We start from the raw sequence: 18,668 nt of genomic DNA, 5'->3' as shown, positions 1-18,668 counted from the left end.
TTAAGTGTGTTTTTACCCCTTTTCTGCTCATATATTGCTACCATAATACTGTGCAGGACCTGGCAGGTTTAATCATGTTGGCAGATAGCAACTATCTTAATGTAAGATAGCAAGGCATTGTAGTAAAAGATTCTGACCCCCCAAAATGGCACGCGCTCGATAACACCATTGCCCTGAGGCCAGCACGCGAGTGTTCCCGGAGTTTCATACAGTCACCAAAATGAGAAATTGCTCTAAAATCGCTTTTCCCCCTCGATCTCTTTTGGATCCAGCTGTCCCGGCTTTCCCTTTTTGCATTAGAAACATCGGGCTCTGGTGAGTGCACCTCACTGTACTGCTGACTTGGGACATACATATTTCTTGTCCTGTCGGGAATAGTTTCATTAGGCATTAGAATTAGAGCAACTAATAATGTTTTGAACTCTCACAAGAATCTTGCTTGCTGACTGCTGACACGGTTGTTAGAAACCAGGATATTTGAATCCATACTTTTGAGACTTAAACTGACTACTTCTTTGAACTTACCTTGTGGCTTTAATTTTTCTTTTGGTTAAGGAAACTAGTGAATGGGGTGTAGCTTCATTCTTCTTTCAGAGGAAAACTCTAGGTCATTTATTCTCAAAGTGCGGTCAGATTAAAACCTAAGAGAGCCTATTTTCCCTGGCAATAAAAAACAATCAGTTAAGTGTCTGAGTAGCAGGAATCCTTTTTAGCTCCCTGTGGGGAAGAAGAAACCTTGAGTTAATATTTTATGTAATCAATATGATGTGCTACTAGGTACTGACCAGGAAATGGATTAAGAATATACGACATAATGCTTGGTCTCTGTCCTCCGGTAGATCACAATTACAGAATAACAAAATGATATGTAAGCAAGTATAAACTCATGGTCTAGGGCCCGTGTTGGCTGTTTCCCCTATCGTAGGTAGAGAATTACTAGAGCTGCTCTCTTGTTTGCCATTATAGTGTTCACGTTTACTCCTCTTGGCAAATTTAACTGTTTTATTAGTGATACCGTTTATGCAGGTTGGGCATGTAGGGGCATCTTTTAGTAGAAAGAATATGGATGTGGGGGTCAACCTGTTTGAACCCTAGGACCCTCCCTTAACTCGCTCTTGGACCACAAGTCCCTCTGAGTCTCCTTGAGCAGCTCAGCTCCCTCAGAATGGGAGCTACCTCACTGAGTTGGTGAAAAACACACAGCACACTATCTGGCCCATGGACACTCAATAAATGTTAGTTTCCTGTTCTCCTCCTCTGACTAGGAATGTGTTTTTTTCCTAGACTGAATGATAAAGTGAAGAAGAAAGCACTAACATCGTTTGAAAGGGACGCCTTTTTCAGCAACTTGACTGGGCAGCTCGATTACCAGGGTTTTGAAAAGGCTGACATGGTGATTGAAGCTGTTTTTGAGGACCTCAGTCTTAAGCACAAAGTGCTCAAGGAAGTAGAAGCTGTAAGTAAGGGGCCTGCTGTACTGAATCCTAGTGTTGTGAGTGGAGAACACAGAGACAGGGTTTTTTAAAGGAACTATAGGAAACTTGTGGTTCTTTTTATAGGGCCATTCATTCCCAGATGTAAGGGGTTTTGTATGTTTGTTTGTTTGTTGGAGGTGTGAAGTAGAAAAGAACAGCTTTATTGCTTTGCCAGGCAAAAGGGGACACAACAGGCTTGCGCCCCTCAAAACTGTGTCCCCCAAATGTAAGTTTTTATGTGAACCCATGCACACTGTAAAAAGGGCAAATCAAAGTCCTAAGAAAAGACAAACAAGTAGCTTATTAACTTAAGCACAGGGTTCATTAGCCTTATATGGGAGTTCAGTCACCCAAACGTACAAATAACCTCATGGACTGTAGCCAGACGTCTTGACATCATTGGTTGGCTGCAAGCTATAACTAAACTAATTCAGGTCTAGGCAGCAGAGGAAATAGGGAGAAACAGTTTCTCCAGGCAGGATTCAGATGCTCATTTTGTGGAAATGCTACTCTGGTCTTGAGCCCAAAGGCTGTGTGTAGTCAACTCTTGATATGGGATGATATGAACAAAACAAGTACTTGAACTGGGTGGTATGAAGAAAGAGGAAAGAAGGAAAGAAGAGATGGCAGTAATCCAGGCAGGAGGTAGAACCGGGTACAGTTAAATAAACAGAGTGTAGGTTAGTAAATGGTGTAAATAAAATGGCACTGACTTTGCAGCATTCTGGGGTATCTTGAGTAGTGGGCTATACTCCTAAGACTCCCTTCCATGGGAGGACAATCTCTGCTCTACTAAAGAATGAACCTAAGGAGGGTTTAGAAACTAAAGACAAGCAGCTCAGTTTGGGATGGATTCCACTTGTGAAACACACATTCCAAAATCTTTTCTTTAAGCAGAGTGTAATGTAGGTTCAGCTGAGGGAGTGAATTCAGAAGAGCTGGGTAGGTGTGTGTTCTCTCTGTGCAAGGTGGCACTGCAGCAGAGAAATGGACACAACGTTCCCGGGGCTTTGGGGGCCCTGCTGGGCCAATGGAAGGTAGACTGAGGGGTGGCAAAAACAGACGGAGCCGTTTACCACTAAAAGAGCATTTGCCACCTGACTGGGTGATGGTATTTGCTTTTGGAAAATCAGGATTTGGGAGTATCTGAGTGCAGAAAAGTTTGTTAGTTTTAGCAGTTGGGAAGCCAGTGGTCAAGGAAAAGAAAGAGAAAGAAGAGGGATCAGATCAAGAGAAGTGCAGACTATGAACAAATCGATACAGTAGTTCCCATTGAAACATAAAGGTTAAGGGAGAAGAGAAGGGAAAGAAAGAAAGAAAAGAAAAGGGGTTTTATATGTCTGTGAAGTCCATGGACTGCGGGAAAGGGAGGATATTCGGGGAATCATGAATTTTTAGCAGATAGTAAGAAAAGAATAAGAAGATTATTGCTAAAGGTAAAATCCAAAGTGTTACGTATGTTGTAGTTGTTTATGTAACATGTCACAGGCCTTTACCTTTTTAGAGAAGCTAGTGAAATCATCTAAGGTAGGAGATACTCAAAGAAGTTTTTCAGAAAGGGTGGAAAAGAGCAAGGTCCAGAACAGATCTGTATTTGGAAAATCAAAGAATTTCAAGTGAAAGATCTTTAGGAAGCCACCAAGTCCATCCTCTTACCTGGCCTCTCCTTTCTTTACAGGAAGATGGTAAAGCTGAACCTACATGTGGTATTCCTCAGGGATTTAAAATTTCTCTTCCTCTCCACAGAACTAAAGAAACTCACTCCTTTGATATCTTCATAATTCTTGTCTCCAGACCCTCACTGTCTTGCTTGTCTCCTTTACTGTCTTCACCATGTCTCAGTGTTCTCTTGGCGTGTGACAAACCACCACAAAAACAATGACCTTTTCACAGTTCTGCAGTTAGGGCAGGGCTCTGAGAGGCGGCTGGCCCTTAATTCCACGTGGCTTCCCAGTGGGGTCACTCGTGGGACTGCATTCAGCTGAAAGCTTGGTTGGGGCGCCTCCCTCTCCCTGTGGCCTGTCCTCGCTTAGTGGTCGAGCCAGAGCTTCTCTGCAGCATGGCTGCTGGCTTCTAAGAGAGCAAGGCAGAAGTCAGTGGACTTAATAAGGCAAGTCCTGGAACTGGCAAAGTCACTTCTGCTACTTTCCATTGGTAAAAGCAAGTCATAGGCCAGCCCAGATTTAAGAGGAGGGGAAAGAGACTGTGCCCCTGGATGGGAGGAGAGACACACATGTACAAGAGGGGAAAGATTGTTACCAGCCATCTTTGGAGACATTGGTTTGCTCTTCATAGAGAATTTTACCACCACCATTAGACACCATACCATTAATAATGCAACTTGAGACTATGTTAGCTTTCTGATCATCGGGCTCTACTTTTGACCCACATTATACTTTTGTTGTTGTTGTTGTTGCGGTACACGGGCCTCTCACTACTGCGGCCTCTCCCGTTGTGGAGCACAGGCTCCGGACGCGCAGGCTCAGCGGCCATGGCTCACGGACCCAGCCGCTCTGCGGCATGTGGGATCTTCCCGGACCGGGGCACGAACCCACGTCCCCTGCATCGGCATGTGGACTCTCAACCACTGTGCCACCAAGGAAGCCCCTATACTTTTGATTAAATAAAATCATGGGCTCTTTAACACAAGTTTACTGCCAAGCCCAGGTCTTGCCCATTAGGTGCCTACTCAGTTATTTTTTTCTCTTTCTTCTCTTTCATAAAATCTTAATGCAGTACTTTACCTTCATCCTCATTATAATTGATCTTATTTTGCACTCAGTTCTTCAGCGTGTTGAATGTATCTTGAATCTTGATTCTCAACTCTGATGTTAGGATTCTGCCTGCCCAGATTTGCACACATTTGACAGATGTGCCTTCTATGTTTCTCATCCAAGTATCTGAATAAAAATATGAATAAGCTGAGATTGTGGGCAGAATGCTGAGAAAATCTCCGTTAGACACTATTCTGCAGGTTGATAAAGCTAATAGTTGTATTCATGCACTGTAGATATAATTATAGTGCTGTACCATTTCTTAGTAACACATGTGTAACATGAAATAGGCATGCACATTATGGTTGGTTCTCTCAAAGGTGAAGGGTGGGCGGGGCCCAAGTGTCACTCATTGGCTTTGCTTTGGACTCCAGTCATCTCCCAGGCCTACATGACACATTCTTAAATGCTTTTCTCCTGCAGGTGATTCCAGATCACTGTGTCTTTGCCAGCAACACATCTGCTCTCCCAATCAACGAAATTGCTGCTGTCAGTAAAAGACCTGAGAAGGTAAATTCTGAACAGAGGAAAACCCTGAAATGTTTTACTGCTTCAGGCTCATTGCTGAAGGCTTAGAATATGAGAAGGGACTGGTATGGCTTATGAAGTGGATGAGGGTGAGGATGTAGTCCCAGAAACTGGGCACAGAAAAGCTAGTACCATGACCAGTGTGAGATGCAGGAACAAGTGAACTACAACTAGAATATACCTTTATAGGTGATTTGCATCCCTAATGGGTATTATTATTCAGGTTCAGACTATAAAACCTACGTTTATTACATTTGGGTATTGAAAGATAGACCCTAAAGTAAGAAGAGATGTTCCAAAATAACACTTGAGCTACAGAGCAGACTCTGGTACTGGCGGGGATGGGTTTGGTTCCAACTCCAGATCCAGAAATGGAAGGTCAGGGGCTGTGGTGGGATGTGTCCAGCCTGGTTTGCTTAGAGCTTCTGCCCAGGACATGAGAGGGGTGGATGTAGAAGCACTTAGAGTGAGTATCTGGAATGATGCCTAGAAATCTGTCTTTGGGCTTCTGCTCTCTACCAGGGAAATCAAGTGAAATCATTCAAGGAGAAATAAAACAGTTCGCCTCTCTGGAGGATACTGGTTAGCCTCAGCGAAGCAGAACCAGCCAAAAGTAGGCAGGAAATATAAAAGGCCTTTAAACAGCTGAAACTGTTAATACAAAGTCCATGTACTAAAAACACGAAAGTCTTTTTATTCCCATTCTAATAGCTTGCTAACTCAAGGTCATCTTGTTCCCTAGCACGCAGCAGATTAGAAGTGGTGTGGGCCTGATAGAGGCAGGTTCAGTGATGGCAGGAGGAGGTCGTGGGGAGAAGTGGCAGCTGAGGGAAGACACAGACATGGAGTAATGGCAGATAGACAGTCTGGCCACGTCGTAGTCACTCACAGAAGCTCCTCAGCACTGGAGGGCAGCAGAGGAGCCCCTGTTGCTGTGCCTTTGATGCTAACCTCTCCTTCTCGCCGTGGAGCAGAACAAGCTTCACACTTAGCAGTCCTCGCCCCCAGGGATCTTGAGTAGCTTTTAGCACCTGCTTGCCTAGGTCATTCATGTAAGAGGAAGGCCACAGGGGCACAAGTAGGGCGACCCACCTCGGTTTGCCCAGGACACAGGCCCTCCAGTGCTACAACTGAGAAAGTCCCAGCAGTCCAGGACACAGCCGGCCACCTTTTGGCACAGCTTCTTTGAACGATGTCAATAGGTTTTGCTTGGGGTAGTGATTACGTGGGTAGATACACAGTTGTTAGAACTCATCAAACTGAACACTTTAAGATCTGTGCATTTTTTTTCACTTTTTTTTATTTTTTCATTTTAACATCTTTATTGGAGTATAATTGCTTTACAATGGTATGTTAGTTTCAACTTCACAACAAAATGAATCAGTTATATATATACATATGTTCCCATATCTCTTCCCGCTTGCGTCTCCCTCCCTGCCACCCTCCCTATCGCACCCCTCCAGGCGGTCACAAAGCACCGAGCTGATCTCCCTGTGCTATGCAGCTGCTTCCCACTAGCTATCTACCTTACGTTTGGTAGTGTATATATGTCCATGCCTCTCTCTCGCTTTGTCACAGTTTACCCTTCCCCCTCCCCATATCCTCAAGTCCATTCTCTGGTAAGTCTGTGTCTTTATTCCTGTTTCACCCCTAGGTTTTTCATGACATTTTTTTTCCTTAAATTCCATATATATGTGTTACCATACGGTATTTGTCTCTCTCTTTCTGACTTCCTTCACTCTGTATGACAGACTCTAGGTCTATCCACCTCATTACAAATAGCTCAATTTCGTTTCTTTTTATGGCTGAGTAATATTCCATTGTATATATGTGCCACATCTTCTTTATCCATTCATCCGATGATGGACACTTAGGTTGTTTCCATCTCTGGGCTATTGTAAATAGAGCTGCAGTGAACATTTTGGTACATGACTCTTTTTGAATTATGGTTTTCTCAGGGTATATGCCCAGTAGTGGGATTGCTGGGTCATATGGTAGTTCTATTTGTAGTTTTTTAAGGAACCTCCATACTGTTCTCCACAGTGGCTGTATCAATTTACATTCCCACCAACAGTGTAAGAGGGTTCCCTTTTCTCCACACCCTCTCCAGCATTTATTGTTTCTGAATTTTTTGATGATGGCCATTCTGACTGGTGTGAGATGATATCTCATTGTAGTTTTGATTTGCATTTCTCTAATGATTAGTGGTGTTGAGCATTCTTTCATGTGTTTGTTGGCAGTCTGTATATGTTCTTTGGAGAAATGTCTATTTAGGTCTTCTGCCCATTTTTGGATTGGGTTGTTTGTTTTTTTGTTATTAAGCTGCATGAGCTGCTTATAAATTTTGGAGATTAATCCTTTGTCAGTTGCTTCATTTGCAAATATTTTCTCCCATTCTGAGGGTTGTCTTTTGGTCTTGTTTATGGTTTCCTTTGCTGTGCAAAAGCTTTTAAGTTTCATTAGGTCCCATTTGTTTATTTTTGTTTTTATTTCCATTTCTCTAGGAGGTGGGTCAAAAAGGACCTTGCTATGATTTATGTCATAGAGTGTCCTGCCTATGTTTTCCTCTAAGAGTTTGATAGTTTCTGGCCTTACATTTAGGTCTTTAATCCATTTTGAGCTTATTTTTGTGTATGGTGTTAGGGAGTGATCTAATCTCATACTTTTACATTTACCTGTCCAGTTTTCCCAGCACCACTTATTGAAGAGGCTGTCCTTTCTCCACTGTACATTCCTGCCTCCTTTATCAAAGATAAGGTGACCATATGTGCGTGGGTTTATCTCTGGGCTTTCTATCCTGTTCCATTGATCTATATTTCTATTTTTGTGCCAGTACCATACTGTCTTGATTACTGTAGCTTTGTAGTATAGTCTGAAGTCAGGAAGCCTGATTCCTCCAGCTCCGTTTTTCGTTCTCAAGACTGCTTTGGCTATTTGGGGTCTTTTGTGTTTCCATACAAATTGTGAAATTTTTTGTTCTAGTTCTGTGAAAAATGCCAGTGGTAGTTTGATAGGGATTGCATTGAATCTGTAGATTGCTTTGGGTAGTAGAGTCATTTTCACAATGTTGATTCTCCCAATCCAAGAACATGGTATATCTCTTCATCTATTTGTATCATCTTTAATTTCTTTCATCAATGACTTATTTTCTGCATACAGGTCTTTTGTCTCCTTAGGTAGGTTTATTCCTAGATATTTTATTCTTTTTGTTGCAATGGTAAATGGGAGTGTTTTCTTGATTTCACTTTCAGATTTTTCATCATTAGTATATAGGAATGCCAGAGATTTCTGTGCATTAATTTTGTATCCTGCTACTTTACCATATTCATTGATTAGCTCTAGTAGTTTTATGGTAGCATCTTTAGGATTCTCTATGTGTAGTATCATGTCATCTGCAAATAGTGACAGCTTTACTTCTCCTTTTCCGATTTGGATTCCTTTTATTTCCTTTTCTTCTCTGATTGCTGTGGCTAAAACTTCCAAATCTATGTTGAATAAGAGTGGTGAGAGTGGGCAACCTTGTCTTGTTCCTGATCTTAGTGGAAATGCTTTCAGTTTTTCACCATTGAGGACGATGTTGGCTGTGGGTTTGTCATATATGGCCTTTATTATGTTGAGGAAAGTTCCCTCTATGCCTGCTTTCTGCAGGGTTTTTATCATAAATTGGTGTTGAATTTTGTCAAAAGCTTTCTCTGCATCTATTGAGATGATCATATGGTTTTTCTCCTTCAATTTGTTAATATGGTGTATCACGTTGATTGATTTGCGTATATTGAAGAATCCTTGCATTCCTGGAATAAAACCTACTTGATCATGGTGTATGATCCGTTTAATGTGCTGTTGGATTCTGTTTGCTAGTATTTTGTTGAGGATTTTTGCATCTATGTTTATCAGTGATATTGGCCTGTAGTTTTCTTTCTTTGTGACATCCTTGTCTGGTTTTGGTATCAGGGTGATGGTGGCCTCGTAGAATGAGTTGGGGAGTGTTCCTCCCTCTGCTATATTTTGGAAGAGTTTGAGAAGGATAGGTGAGAACTCTTCTCTAAATGTTTGATAGAATTCGCCTGTGAAGCCATCTGGTCCTGGGCTTTTGCTTGTTGGAAGATTTTTAATCACAGTTTCAATTTCAGTGCTTGTGATTGGTCTGTTCATATTTTCTATTTCTTCCTGATTCAGTCTTGGCAGGTTGTGCATTTCTAAGAATTTGTCCATTTCTTCCAGGTTGTCCATTTTATTGGCATAGAGTTGCTTGTAGTAATCTCTCATGATCTTTTGTATTTCTGCAGTGTCAGTTGTTACTTCTCCTTTTTCATTTCTAATTCTATTGATTTGAGTCTTCTCCCTTTTTTCTTCATGAGTCTGGCTAATGGTTTATCAATTTTGTTTATCCTTTCAAAGAACCAGCTTTTAGTTTTATTGATCTTTGCTGTCGTTTCCTTCATTTCTTTTTCATTTATTTCTGATCTGATTTTTATGATTTCTTTCCTTCTGCTAACTTTGGGGTTTTTTTGTTCTTCTTTCTCTAATTGCTTTAGGTGCAAGGTTAGGTTGTTTATTTGAGATGTTTCCTGTTTCTTAAGGTAGGATTGTATTGCTATAAACTTCCCTCTTAGAACTGCTTTTGCTGCATCCCATAGATTTTGAGTCATCGTGTCTCCATTGTCATTTGTTTCTAGGTATTTTTTGATTTCCTCTTTGATTTCTTCAGTGATCACTTCATTATTAAGTAGTGTATTGTTTAGCCTCCATGTGTTTGTATTTTTTACAGATCTTTTCCTGTAATTGATATCTAGTCTCATGGCGTTGTGGTCGGAAAAGATACTTGATACAATTTCAATTTTCTTAAATTTACCAAGGCTTGATTTGTGACCCAAGATATGATCTATCCTGGAGAATGTTCCATGAGCACTTGAGAAAAATGTGTATTCTGTTGTTTTTGGATGGAATGTCCTATAAATATCAATTAAGTCCATCTTGTTTAATGTATCATTTAAAGCTTGTGTTTCCTTATTTATTTTCATTTTGGATGATCAGTCCACTGGTGAAAGTGGGGTGTTAAAGTCCCCTACTATGAATGTGTTACTTTCGATTTCCCCTTTTATGGCTGTTAGTATTTGCCTTATGTATTGAGGTGCTCCTATGTTGGGTGCATAAACATTTACAATTGTTATATCTTCTTCTTGGATCAATCCCTTGATCATTATGTAGTGTCCTTCTTTGTCTCTTCTAATAGTCTTTATTTTAAAGTCTATTTTGTCTGATACGAGAATTGCTACTCCAGCTTTCTTTTGGTTTCCATTTGCATGAAATACCTTTTTCCATCCCCTTACTTTCAGTCTGTATGTGTCTCTAGGTCTGAATTGGGTCTCTTGTAGACAGCAAATATATGCATCTTGTTTTTGTATCCATTCAGCCAATCTGTGTCTTTTGGTGGGAGCATTTAGTCCATTTACATTTAAGGTAATTATCGATATGTATGTTCCCATTCCCATTTTCTTAATTGTTTTGGGTTCGTTATTGTAGGTCTTTTCCTTCTCTTGTGTTTCTTGCTTAGAGAAGTTCCTTTAGCAGTTGTTGTAGAGCTGGTTTGGTGGTGCTGAACTCTCTCAGCTTTTGCTTGTCTGTAAAGGTTTTAATTTCTCCATCAAATCTGAATGAGATCCTTGCTGGGTAGAGTAATCTTGGTTGCAGGTTTTTCTCCTTCATCACTTTCAATATGTCCTGCCACTCCCTTCTGGCTTGCAGTTTCTGCTGAAAGATCAGCTGTTAACCTTATGGGGATTCCCTTGTGTGTTATTTGTTGTTTTTCCCTTGCTGCTTTTAATATACTTTCTTTGTATTTAATTTTTGACAGTTTGATTAATATGTGTCTTGGAGTATTTCTCCTTGTATTTATCCTGTATGGGACTCTCTGTGCTTCCTGGACTTGATTAACTATTTCCTTTCCCGTATTAGGGAAGTTTTCAACTATAATCTCTTCAAATATTTTCTCAGTCCCTTTCTTTTTCTCTTCTTCTTCTGGAACCCCTATAATTCGAATGTTGGTGCCTTTAATGTTGTCTCAGAGGTCTCTGAGACTGTCCTCAGTTCTTTTCACTCTTTTTTCTTTATTCTGCTCTGCATTAGTTATTTCCACTATTTTATCTTCCAGGTCACTTATCCGTTCTTCTGCCTCAGTTATTCTGCTATTGATCCCATCTAGAGTATTTTTCATTTCATTTATTGTGTTGTTCATCATTGTTTGTTTCATCTTTAGTTCTTCTAGGTCCTTGTTAAGTGTTTCTTGCATTTTGTCTATTCAATTTCCAAGATTTTGGATCATCTTTACTATCATTATTCTGAATTCTTTTTCAGGTAGACTGCCTATTTCCTCTTCATTTGTTAGGTCTGGTGGGTTTTTATCTTGCTCCTTCATCTGCTGTGTGTTTTTCTGTCTTTTCATTTTGCTTATCTTACTGTGTTTGGGGTCTCCTTTTTGCAGGCTGAAGGTTCGTAGTTCCTGTTGTTTTTAGTGTCTGTCCCCAGTGGCTAAGGTTGGTTCAGTGGGTTGTGTAGGCTTCCTGGTGGAGGGTACTAGTGCCTGTGTTCTGGTGGATGAGACTGGATCTTGTCTTTCTGGTGGGCAGGTCCACGTCTGGTGGTGTGTTTTGGGGTGTCTGTGGACTTATTATGATTTTGGGCAGCCTCTCTGCTAATGGGTGGGGTTGTGTTCCAGTCTTGCTAGTTGTTTGGCATAGGATGTCCAGCACTGTAGCTTGCTGGTCGTTGAGTGAAGCTGGGTGCTGGTGTTGAGATGGAAATCTCTGGGAGATTTTTGCTGTTTGCTATTATGTGCAGCTGGGAGGCGTCTTGTGGACCAGTGTCCTGAAGTTGGCTCTCCCACCTCAGAGGCACAGCACTAACTCCTGGCTGCAGCACCAAGAGCCTTTCATCCACACGGCTCCTTAATTTGGGATGATTCGTTGTCTATTCATGTATTCCACAGATGCAGGGTACATCAAGTTGATTGTGGAGCTTTAATCCGCTGCTTCTCAGGCGCTGGGAGAGATTTCCGTTTCTCTTCTTTGTTCTCACAGCTCCCAGGGGCTCAGCTTTGGATTTGGCCCCGCCTGTGCGTGTAGGTCGCCAGAGGGCGTCTGTTCTTTGCTCAGACAGGACGGGGTTAAGGGAGCCGCTGATTCGGAGGCTTTGGCTCACTCAGGCCGGGGGGTAGGGAGGGTCACGGAGTGCAGGGCGAGCCTGCGGCGGCAGAGGCCAGAGTGACATTGCGCCAGCCTGAGGCGCGCCGTGCGTTCTCCCGGGGGAGTTGTCCCTGGATCCCGGGACCCTGGCAGTGGCGGGCTGCACAGGCTCCCCGGAAGGGGGGTGTGGATAGTGACCTGTGTTCGCACACAGGCTTCTTGGTGGCGGCAGCAGCGGCCTTAGCGTCTCATGTCTGTCTCTGGGGTCCGCGCTTTTAGCCGCGGCTCGCGCCCGTCTCTGGAGCTCCTTTAAGCAGCACTCTTAATCCCCTCTCCTCGCGCACCAGGAAATAAAGAGGGAAGAAAAAGTCTCTTGCCTCTTCGGGAGGTCCAGACTTTTCCCCGGATTCCCTCCCGGCTAGCCGCGGTGCACTAACGCCCAGCAGGCTGTGTTCACGCCGCCAACCCCAGTCCTCTCCCGGCGCTCCGACCGAAGCCCGAGCCTCAGCTCCCAGCCCCGCCCGCCCCGGCGGGTGAAAAGACAAGCCTCTCGGCTGGTGAGTGGCGGTCGGCCCTGATCCTCTGTGCTGGAATCTCTTCGCTTTGCCCTCCGCACCCCTGTTGCTGTGCTCTCCTCCGCGGCTCCGAAGCTCCCCTGCTCCGCCACCCGCAGTCTCCGCCCGCGAAGGGGCTTTCTGGTGTGTGGACACTTTTCCTCCTTCACAGCTCCCTCCCGCTGGTGCAGGACCCATCCCTATCCTTTTGTCTCTGTTTATTTTTTTCTTTTGCCCTACCCAGGTACGTGGGGGGTTTCTTGCCTTTTGGGAGGTCTGAGGTCTTCTGCCAGCGTTCAGTAGGTGTTCTGTAGGAGTTGTTCCACGTGTAGATGTATTTCTGGTGTATCTGTGGGGAGGAAGGTGATCTCCGCGTCTTACTCTTCCGCCATCTTCCCAGAAGTCCCACTAATGATTATTACAAAGAATATGTAATCAAGATCTGTGCATTTTATTGTATATAAATTATACATGGTAAAGGCTAATTCCTTTTGCTGAGGAGTACAGTCTGAATCAGGTCCTGTCTTTTTAAGTATTTTAGACAGAAGTAGAAGGATAATTTAGAGGTTAGAAGCAACTTTTGGATTGATAAGTTGATGTAACATGCAAGTGACCTGTGTGTTACACAACGGGAAGTGGGCAGGCTGTGGAGACAGGCCGACCTTGATGGCATCCCACTCTGCCATTTACTGACTGACCCTGAGCTACTAATTTTAACCTCCTGATGTCTTTCTTCCTCATCTAGGTAATTAGACTGACTAGTTCACCGAGTTGTAGTGGATTAAATGGAAAGGATAAATGATAAATGTGTTAATGAGTTGTGGACAGTAAGCAGTCGGTCAGTGGCAGATAGTAGTTAATACCTTATAGCTAAAGTGGGGAGTGGAGGCAAAACTATAAATTAATGGATAGACTTCTTTCACAGTTCAGTTGTGAAGACTATCTAATCGTTAGCTTAATGAGGCTGTTCTCAAACTTGAGCATGTATCAGAATCACCTGGAGGGCTTCTTAAACCCAGATCTGGGCCCTGCCCCCGGAGTTCCTCATTCAGAAGGCCTGGGGAGGCCCTGAGAATTTGCAGTTCTGACATTCCCAGGTGATGCTAGTGCGGCTGGTCCGGGTACTTGACTTTGAGAGTCATCGGTTTAATGAGCCTTGAGGGAATTTGAGTGTTGAGAAATGTTATTTAAACCCAGTAAGGTCATCCCTGGGTATCTGTGGGGGATTAGTTCCAGGACCACCAGGAGATACCAAAATCCACAGAAGCTCAAGTCCCTTATAGAAAATAGTGTATGTAGCACAGTGAACACGGGCAGCCCTCTGTATCCTCAGGTTTCAGATCCAAGGAGTCAGACCAGTTGAATCTGATTCAACCAGTTGGATCTGCGGTTGGTTGAACCTGTGTATGCGAAATCTGTGGATACGAAGGGCTGACAGTATCCTGGTGGTGAGATGCATCGACGTAAAATCCGAATGTATCTGACAGTCCAGCATAGTAAGTAATTCTTCCGCCTGTCTCCCCCACACCCCATGAAAAATGGGCCCTCTCACCCAAACCATCAGCATCATTAATATAAATGGAACCCTCGTTCATTCTTCCCCAGTAAATCTAATTTGGCCTTTAGCTGCGATTTTGGCATTAACTGTTGGTAGGATCCATTGCCCTTAGTGAAAAGCCCTAGAAGCAGATGGAAGAGCATTCCAGTTAGCTCTCCCCTGAACATACTGGACTTTTAATCAAAGAACCATGGCACCAAACCACTTGACGGTACCAAGCAGTATTCCTGTATTACAACCGCCTTTCTCTGCAGTGCTTTCCTAGCAAAAAAAAGAATGCTGTTAGTTTCCCCTCTCAGAGTTCTTCCATCTGTCGGTGTTTGGCCCCTCCCAGGTGATTGGCATGCACTACTTCTCTCCTGTGGACAAGATGCAGCTACTGGAGATTATCACAACTCAGAAAACTTCTAAGGACACAACTGCTTCTGCTGTAGAAGTTGGTCTCAAACAGGGCAAGGTCATCATTGTGGTTAAGGTAAGGAGCTGTGTGTCAGAGCAGCAGATTCAGAAAAGTTCCATGAAGACTCCTTATATTTCCAGGTTTGCTTGTAACTCTTGAGTTTAAATATACCAGCTTTTGATATGATTTCCCCTTGGTGGTCTACAGTATGGACAGTGGTGGACCGCTGAGTTAGGGGCTGGGACATGGCGGGTTCTCCCAGCCATTCCAGACCTTTCAGATGACTGTGAGGCTGTCTGCTGTGCTCGTGGATTCAAGCCAGGCTGCCCCTGGCTGTGGCTTCCCCTGCAGTTTAATATTAAGGATTCTGATGGAGATTATAAATCACCTTGAGTTTTGAAGTGGCTTCTGGGGGAGAGAGACCGCTTTCAGACCTGGGAAGTGGCCACAACTGAGGGGCCCATGAGCTCATATTCTCTCCCTTGGCAGGACGGACCTGGCTTCTATACCACCAGGTGCCTCGCACCCATGATGTCTGAAGTCATCAGAATTCTCCAGGTTGGTATCAATCTCAGAATGTTTGAGGCATCTTCCACTCTTTCAACTAGTTTTCCAAACTGGTAATGTTAAGGTGAGGAGCAGGCTTCCTTCTAACACACTGACTCCTATCTCTTCTCCAAGGCCCTTTGGTGCCCTCTCTTTCCACACAGGGCTGGGAAGTCATGGGCTAACACTGCACTAAAATGGGCAGAATTTTACCTCTGCTCCCTTAGCGTCCTCCCTGCTCCAATAAGCCAAAGGCCTCCGACATGCTCTGTGCGCGGTTTCTGCGTCCCCATCCAGAACAGGGCCCATTTGGTCGGATTGGTGCTACACCCGTTTCTGCTGCACGCAGACCCCTCCAGTGGCCGTACAGGTTGGTCACTGGTGGGAAGCGCGTGGCCACTCCTCCCTGGGGTCTTATCACACCTGGGCATCACAGGACTCTACAGTACTGCTCCTCGGTAATGTCTCTTCTCTCAGCATCGGGAAACTTAGCCCTGTCTGGCGTGGAATCTCGTTATTCATGAGATCCAGAATTGCGAACAAGAAGGAAATGAATAATTTGTTCATCTCTAGACTTCCTTAAAATTCTGTAGGTCAGGAAAGGCTCGGACTTTCCCCTTGTGGCTCCCAAGCCTCTTTGTGCTTCCCTGAGTGAAACAGTCCCATTCCTGGGCCTGGCGAGGCGGCACCCAGAAGAGAAGTGGGTGCTGCCCAAGGCCGTTTGTGAGGGCAGCACAAGGAGCCCTTAGGGGAATCTGGGACGGCCCTCCCTGAGGTGCGGCTTTACTTCCAATCCAGGAAGGAGTTGGCCCTAAGAAGCTGGATTCCCTGACCACAAGCTTTGGCTTTCCTGTGGGCGCTGCTACACTGGTGGATGAAGTTGGCGTGGATGTAGCAAAACACGTAGCAGAAAATCTAGGCAAAGTGTTTGGGGAGCGGTTTGCAGGTGGAAGCCTAGAAGTGCTGAAGCAGATGATATCCAAGGGCTTCCTGGGTGAGTAGCCGCAAAGAAACGTAACTAGCATCATTCGTGACAGAAGGCCCACGTGGAAGAGTGTGTTTTCTAAACATAGAGCCCACTGTCATAGGGAATTTAAAAATGATTTCTCATGGCCACCTCTTTTTAGGCTGGGCCTGTAGATTATGGACAAAAGGCAGAACTCTGGACTCCTGAGGCTCTGCCGTTGCCCAAGCTATGCAAAATTGACAGGCATTTCATCGTGCCCAAGGCCTCTACTACACCCGTGATACTGCAGGAGCGTTGTGTCCAGGCTTTCCATGTTGTCTGACCACCTTTGTGGAGGAAGTAAACCTCTAAGTAGAGGATGCAATTGAGGCCCACCAGAGAGGTGGCTTTCTCTCTCGGCAAAGTAGCAACAAAATCAACACTAGGACGCGGGCATCCTAGGACCTGGTGTTGCATACCTGGACATTAAAACTCACCCACCTGGCCTTTCCTACCCAGATACACAGATTTCCAAGCTCCAGGACACACAAGCTCTTTTTTCCTTCCCTGTCAACTCTTCTGACAAACACCAATTTCTAGAGTAGGCTAGATCTACAAATTCAGGAATACGGAAAAGAGGCTAGAGCTTTATAACGGACTAGCGGAGAAGAGAACTCTCAGGCCCGGGCTCTGAGAATTTGTTAACGCTCCCTTTTCTCGCTTCTTTCAGGTCGCAAGTCCGGGAAGGGCTTTTACATCTACCAGGAGGGTGTGAAGAATAAGAATTTGAATTCTGACCTAGACAGTATTTTGGCAAGTCTGAAGATGCCTTCTCAGCCTGATGTGTAAGTTCATTTGAGGGGCTGTTGGTGCAGAAGCGTGTTTCTCACCAGCTCGAAGCTTCTTGGACCCTCTGCCATCATTTTTGTTATGATCACCATACGTGACCAGAAAGAACATTCCTGATGCTTAACACTTTTTGCCCTTCCACATTCCACCTCGTCCTCTACCAGGCCTCAGGGTAAGGACTGCAGCCCAGCCTTGGGAAGACCCCTTGGGAAGCCTTCCCTCTGAGGCTCCCAGAGAGCAACTAGAAACACGGTTCTCCTAGGCCTGCTCTCCCTCCGCACTGTTTGTTATCGTTTGTAACCAGCAGCTGCTGATGGCAAGAGATGCCGTCTACCCCGCCAGACCCTGTTCTCAGTGCCCGGCTTCGGGTTAATGAGGGCAGGTAGCCCTCTGCTGTCTTCTTCCAAGGGCAGCACCTTCTCTAGCATTGGAGGTTCACAAGGGCTGGCCCGGAGCTCCAGCAGCACCAGCCCTCACTCCCATTCTGCACCGGGGCGCCTGCGTCCTCCCCTCTTACCCTGCCCCTCCCTGAATGTCTCTCCCTGTTGGCAGCTCCTCGGACGAAGACATCCAGTACCGCCTGGTGACCAGATTTGTGAACGAGGCTGTCCTGTGCCTGCAGGAAGGGGTCTTGGCCACGCCTACAGAGGGAGACATCGGCGCCGTCTTCGGGCTTGGCTTCCCCCCCAGTCTTGGAGGTCGGTCTTGCAAGTCAGGAAGGTAGCTCGCTTCATCCCGGAGCTCGTTTCACTTCTCCTTGAACAACGTCCTATTTCTCCTTTTAGGGCCCTTCCGCTTTGTGGATCTGTATGGTGCTCAGAAGATAGTGGACCGGCTCCGGAAGTACGAGGCTGCCTATGGAAAACAGTTCACCCCGTGCCAGCTCCTTGTGGACCACGCCAGCAGCCCTAACAAGAAGTTCTACCAGTGAGCAGGCCCTGAACCCTGCTCACTCACCCACTAACGCCAACCGCGGCAGCGCTGGTTCTCGACAGAGTGGCATCTAGGTTTATCAGAGTAACCAGAGGAAAACAAATTCTGGCGTTGGGTGTGCGCCTCGATTAACGTGCCTTCAGCTGTGAGCATCTCTCCCTCCCAGGGAAGTCTGGCTGTGAAGCAGTTTGTACTTCACGTTGGAAGGTGGAACCCTCTGTGCACACGGATTTGTGAGCCCCGAGGCCCCGAGGAGCAGCGTCTCTGGAGCCATCCTTGCTGCCTGTTCCTCCCGGGAGACCAGTGGTGGCCAACGGTGGTGAGGGCAATTCTGCACCCAGCCAAATACTTAACGATAAAAATCACTTTATCAGCTTCTCTGCGTGCCTACTGCTTTCTCTTCTGTCTTTGCCCTTGTGGTTTAACCCCCTTTCCTCAAGGGGTGAGCTGGAATAAAGCCCTGTGCTGCGGGGTAGGAACGTACTGGGGCAGCACCTTAAGAGAGAAACGGCATTGATGGCAAGTGGGATTTTATGAGCCTAAAGCCTTTTAAACCAGCTGTATTTAAATGCTTTGGCTGGGCTTCCGCTTACAGTGGGGAAGAGGCCCGGCTAAGCAGAACAGGGGGAGAGGTGTGGAGGGCCAGCATAGAGGACTCCTTTCCGCTGCACAGTTTCACCCAGTTCTTTCCTTGGTGTGACTCATTCACGTGCGCACCTCAGGATGTTTGCGGAACGTTGGCATTAAGCAGAGGAGGTGACGTTTTCCTGGCCAGCGTATCCTGCAAGTCTTGGCCGCCCCAGAGCACAGAAGGTGGACGATGCCTGCACAGTGATGACAGGCATCCCGCGTGACCCACCGCCACCTCCCCTCTGCTAGAGCCTCCACCCTTCCCCTCCCCCTGCCCTCTGTGTGGAAAGTTCC

At 45.3% G+C, this 18,668-nt stretch overlaps 1 protein-coding gene across 1 annotated transcript in view; it reads left to right on the top strand.

The window, feature by feature from the left end:
* Window positions 1-18,386, top strand: part of HADHA (hydroxyacyl-CoA dehydrogenase trifunctional multienzyme complex subunit alpha) — a 54,535-nt gene extending 36,149 nt beyond the window's left edge. Inside the window, exons 13-20 of the mRNA XM_082671716.1 lie at window positions 1,285-1,456; window positions 4,673-4,759; window positions 14,405-14,545; window positions 14,960-15,028; window positions 15,815-16,010; window positions 16,693-16,807; window positions 17,364-17,509; window positions 17,597-18,386. Of these exons, the coding sequence (XP_082527842.1) occupies window positions 1,285-1,456; window positions 4,673-4,759; window positions 14,405-14,545; window positions 14,960-15,028; window positions 15,815-16,010; window positions 16,693-16,807; window positions 17,364-17,509; window positions 17,597-17,742 (1,072 nt within the window). The 3' untranslated portion in view covers window positions 17,743-18,386. The remainder of the gene's footprint in view (window positions 1-1,284; window positions 1,457-4,672; window positions 4,760-14,404; window positions 14,546-14,959; window positions 15,029-15,814; window positions 16,011-16,692; window positions 16,808-17,363; window positions 17,510-17,596) is intronic.
* The last annotated feature ends 282 nt before the right edge of the window (window positions 18,387-18,668 follow it).

The sequence above is a fragment of the Grampus griseus genome (genome assembly GCF_964374135.1).
Source record: "Grampus griseus genome assembly, chromosome: 15".
Taxonomy (NCBI): Eukaryota; Metazoa; Chordata; class Mammalia; order Artiodactyla; family Delphinidae; genus Grampus; species Grampus griseus.
This window is presented reverse-complemented; position numbering and strand designations above follow the sequence as displayed.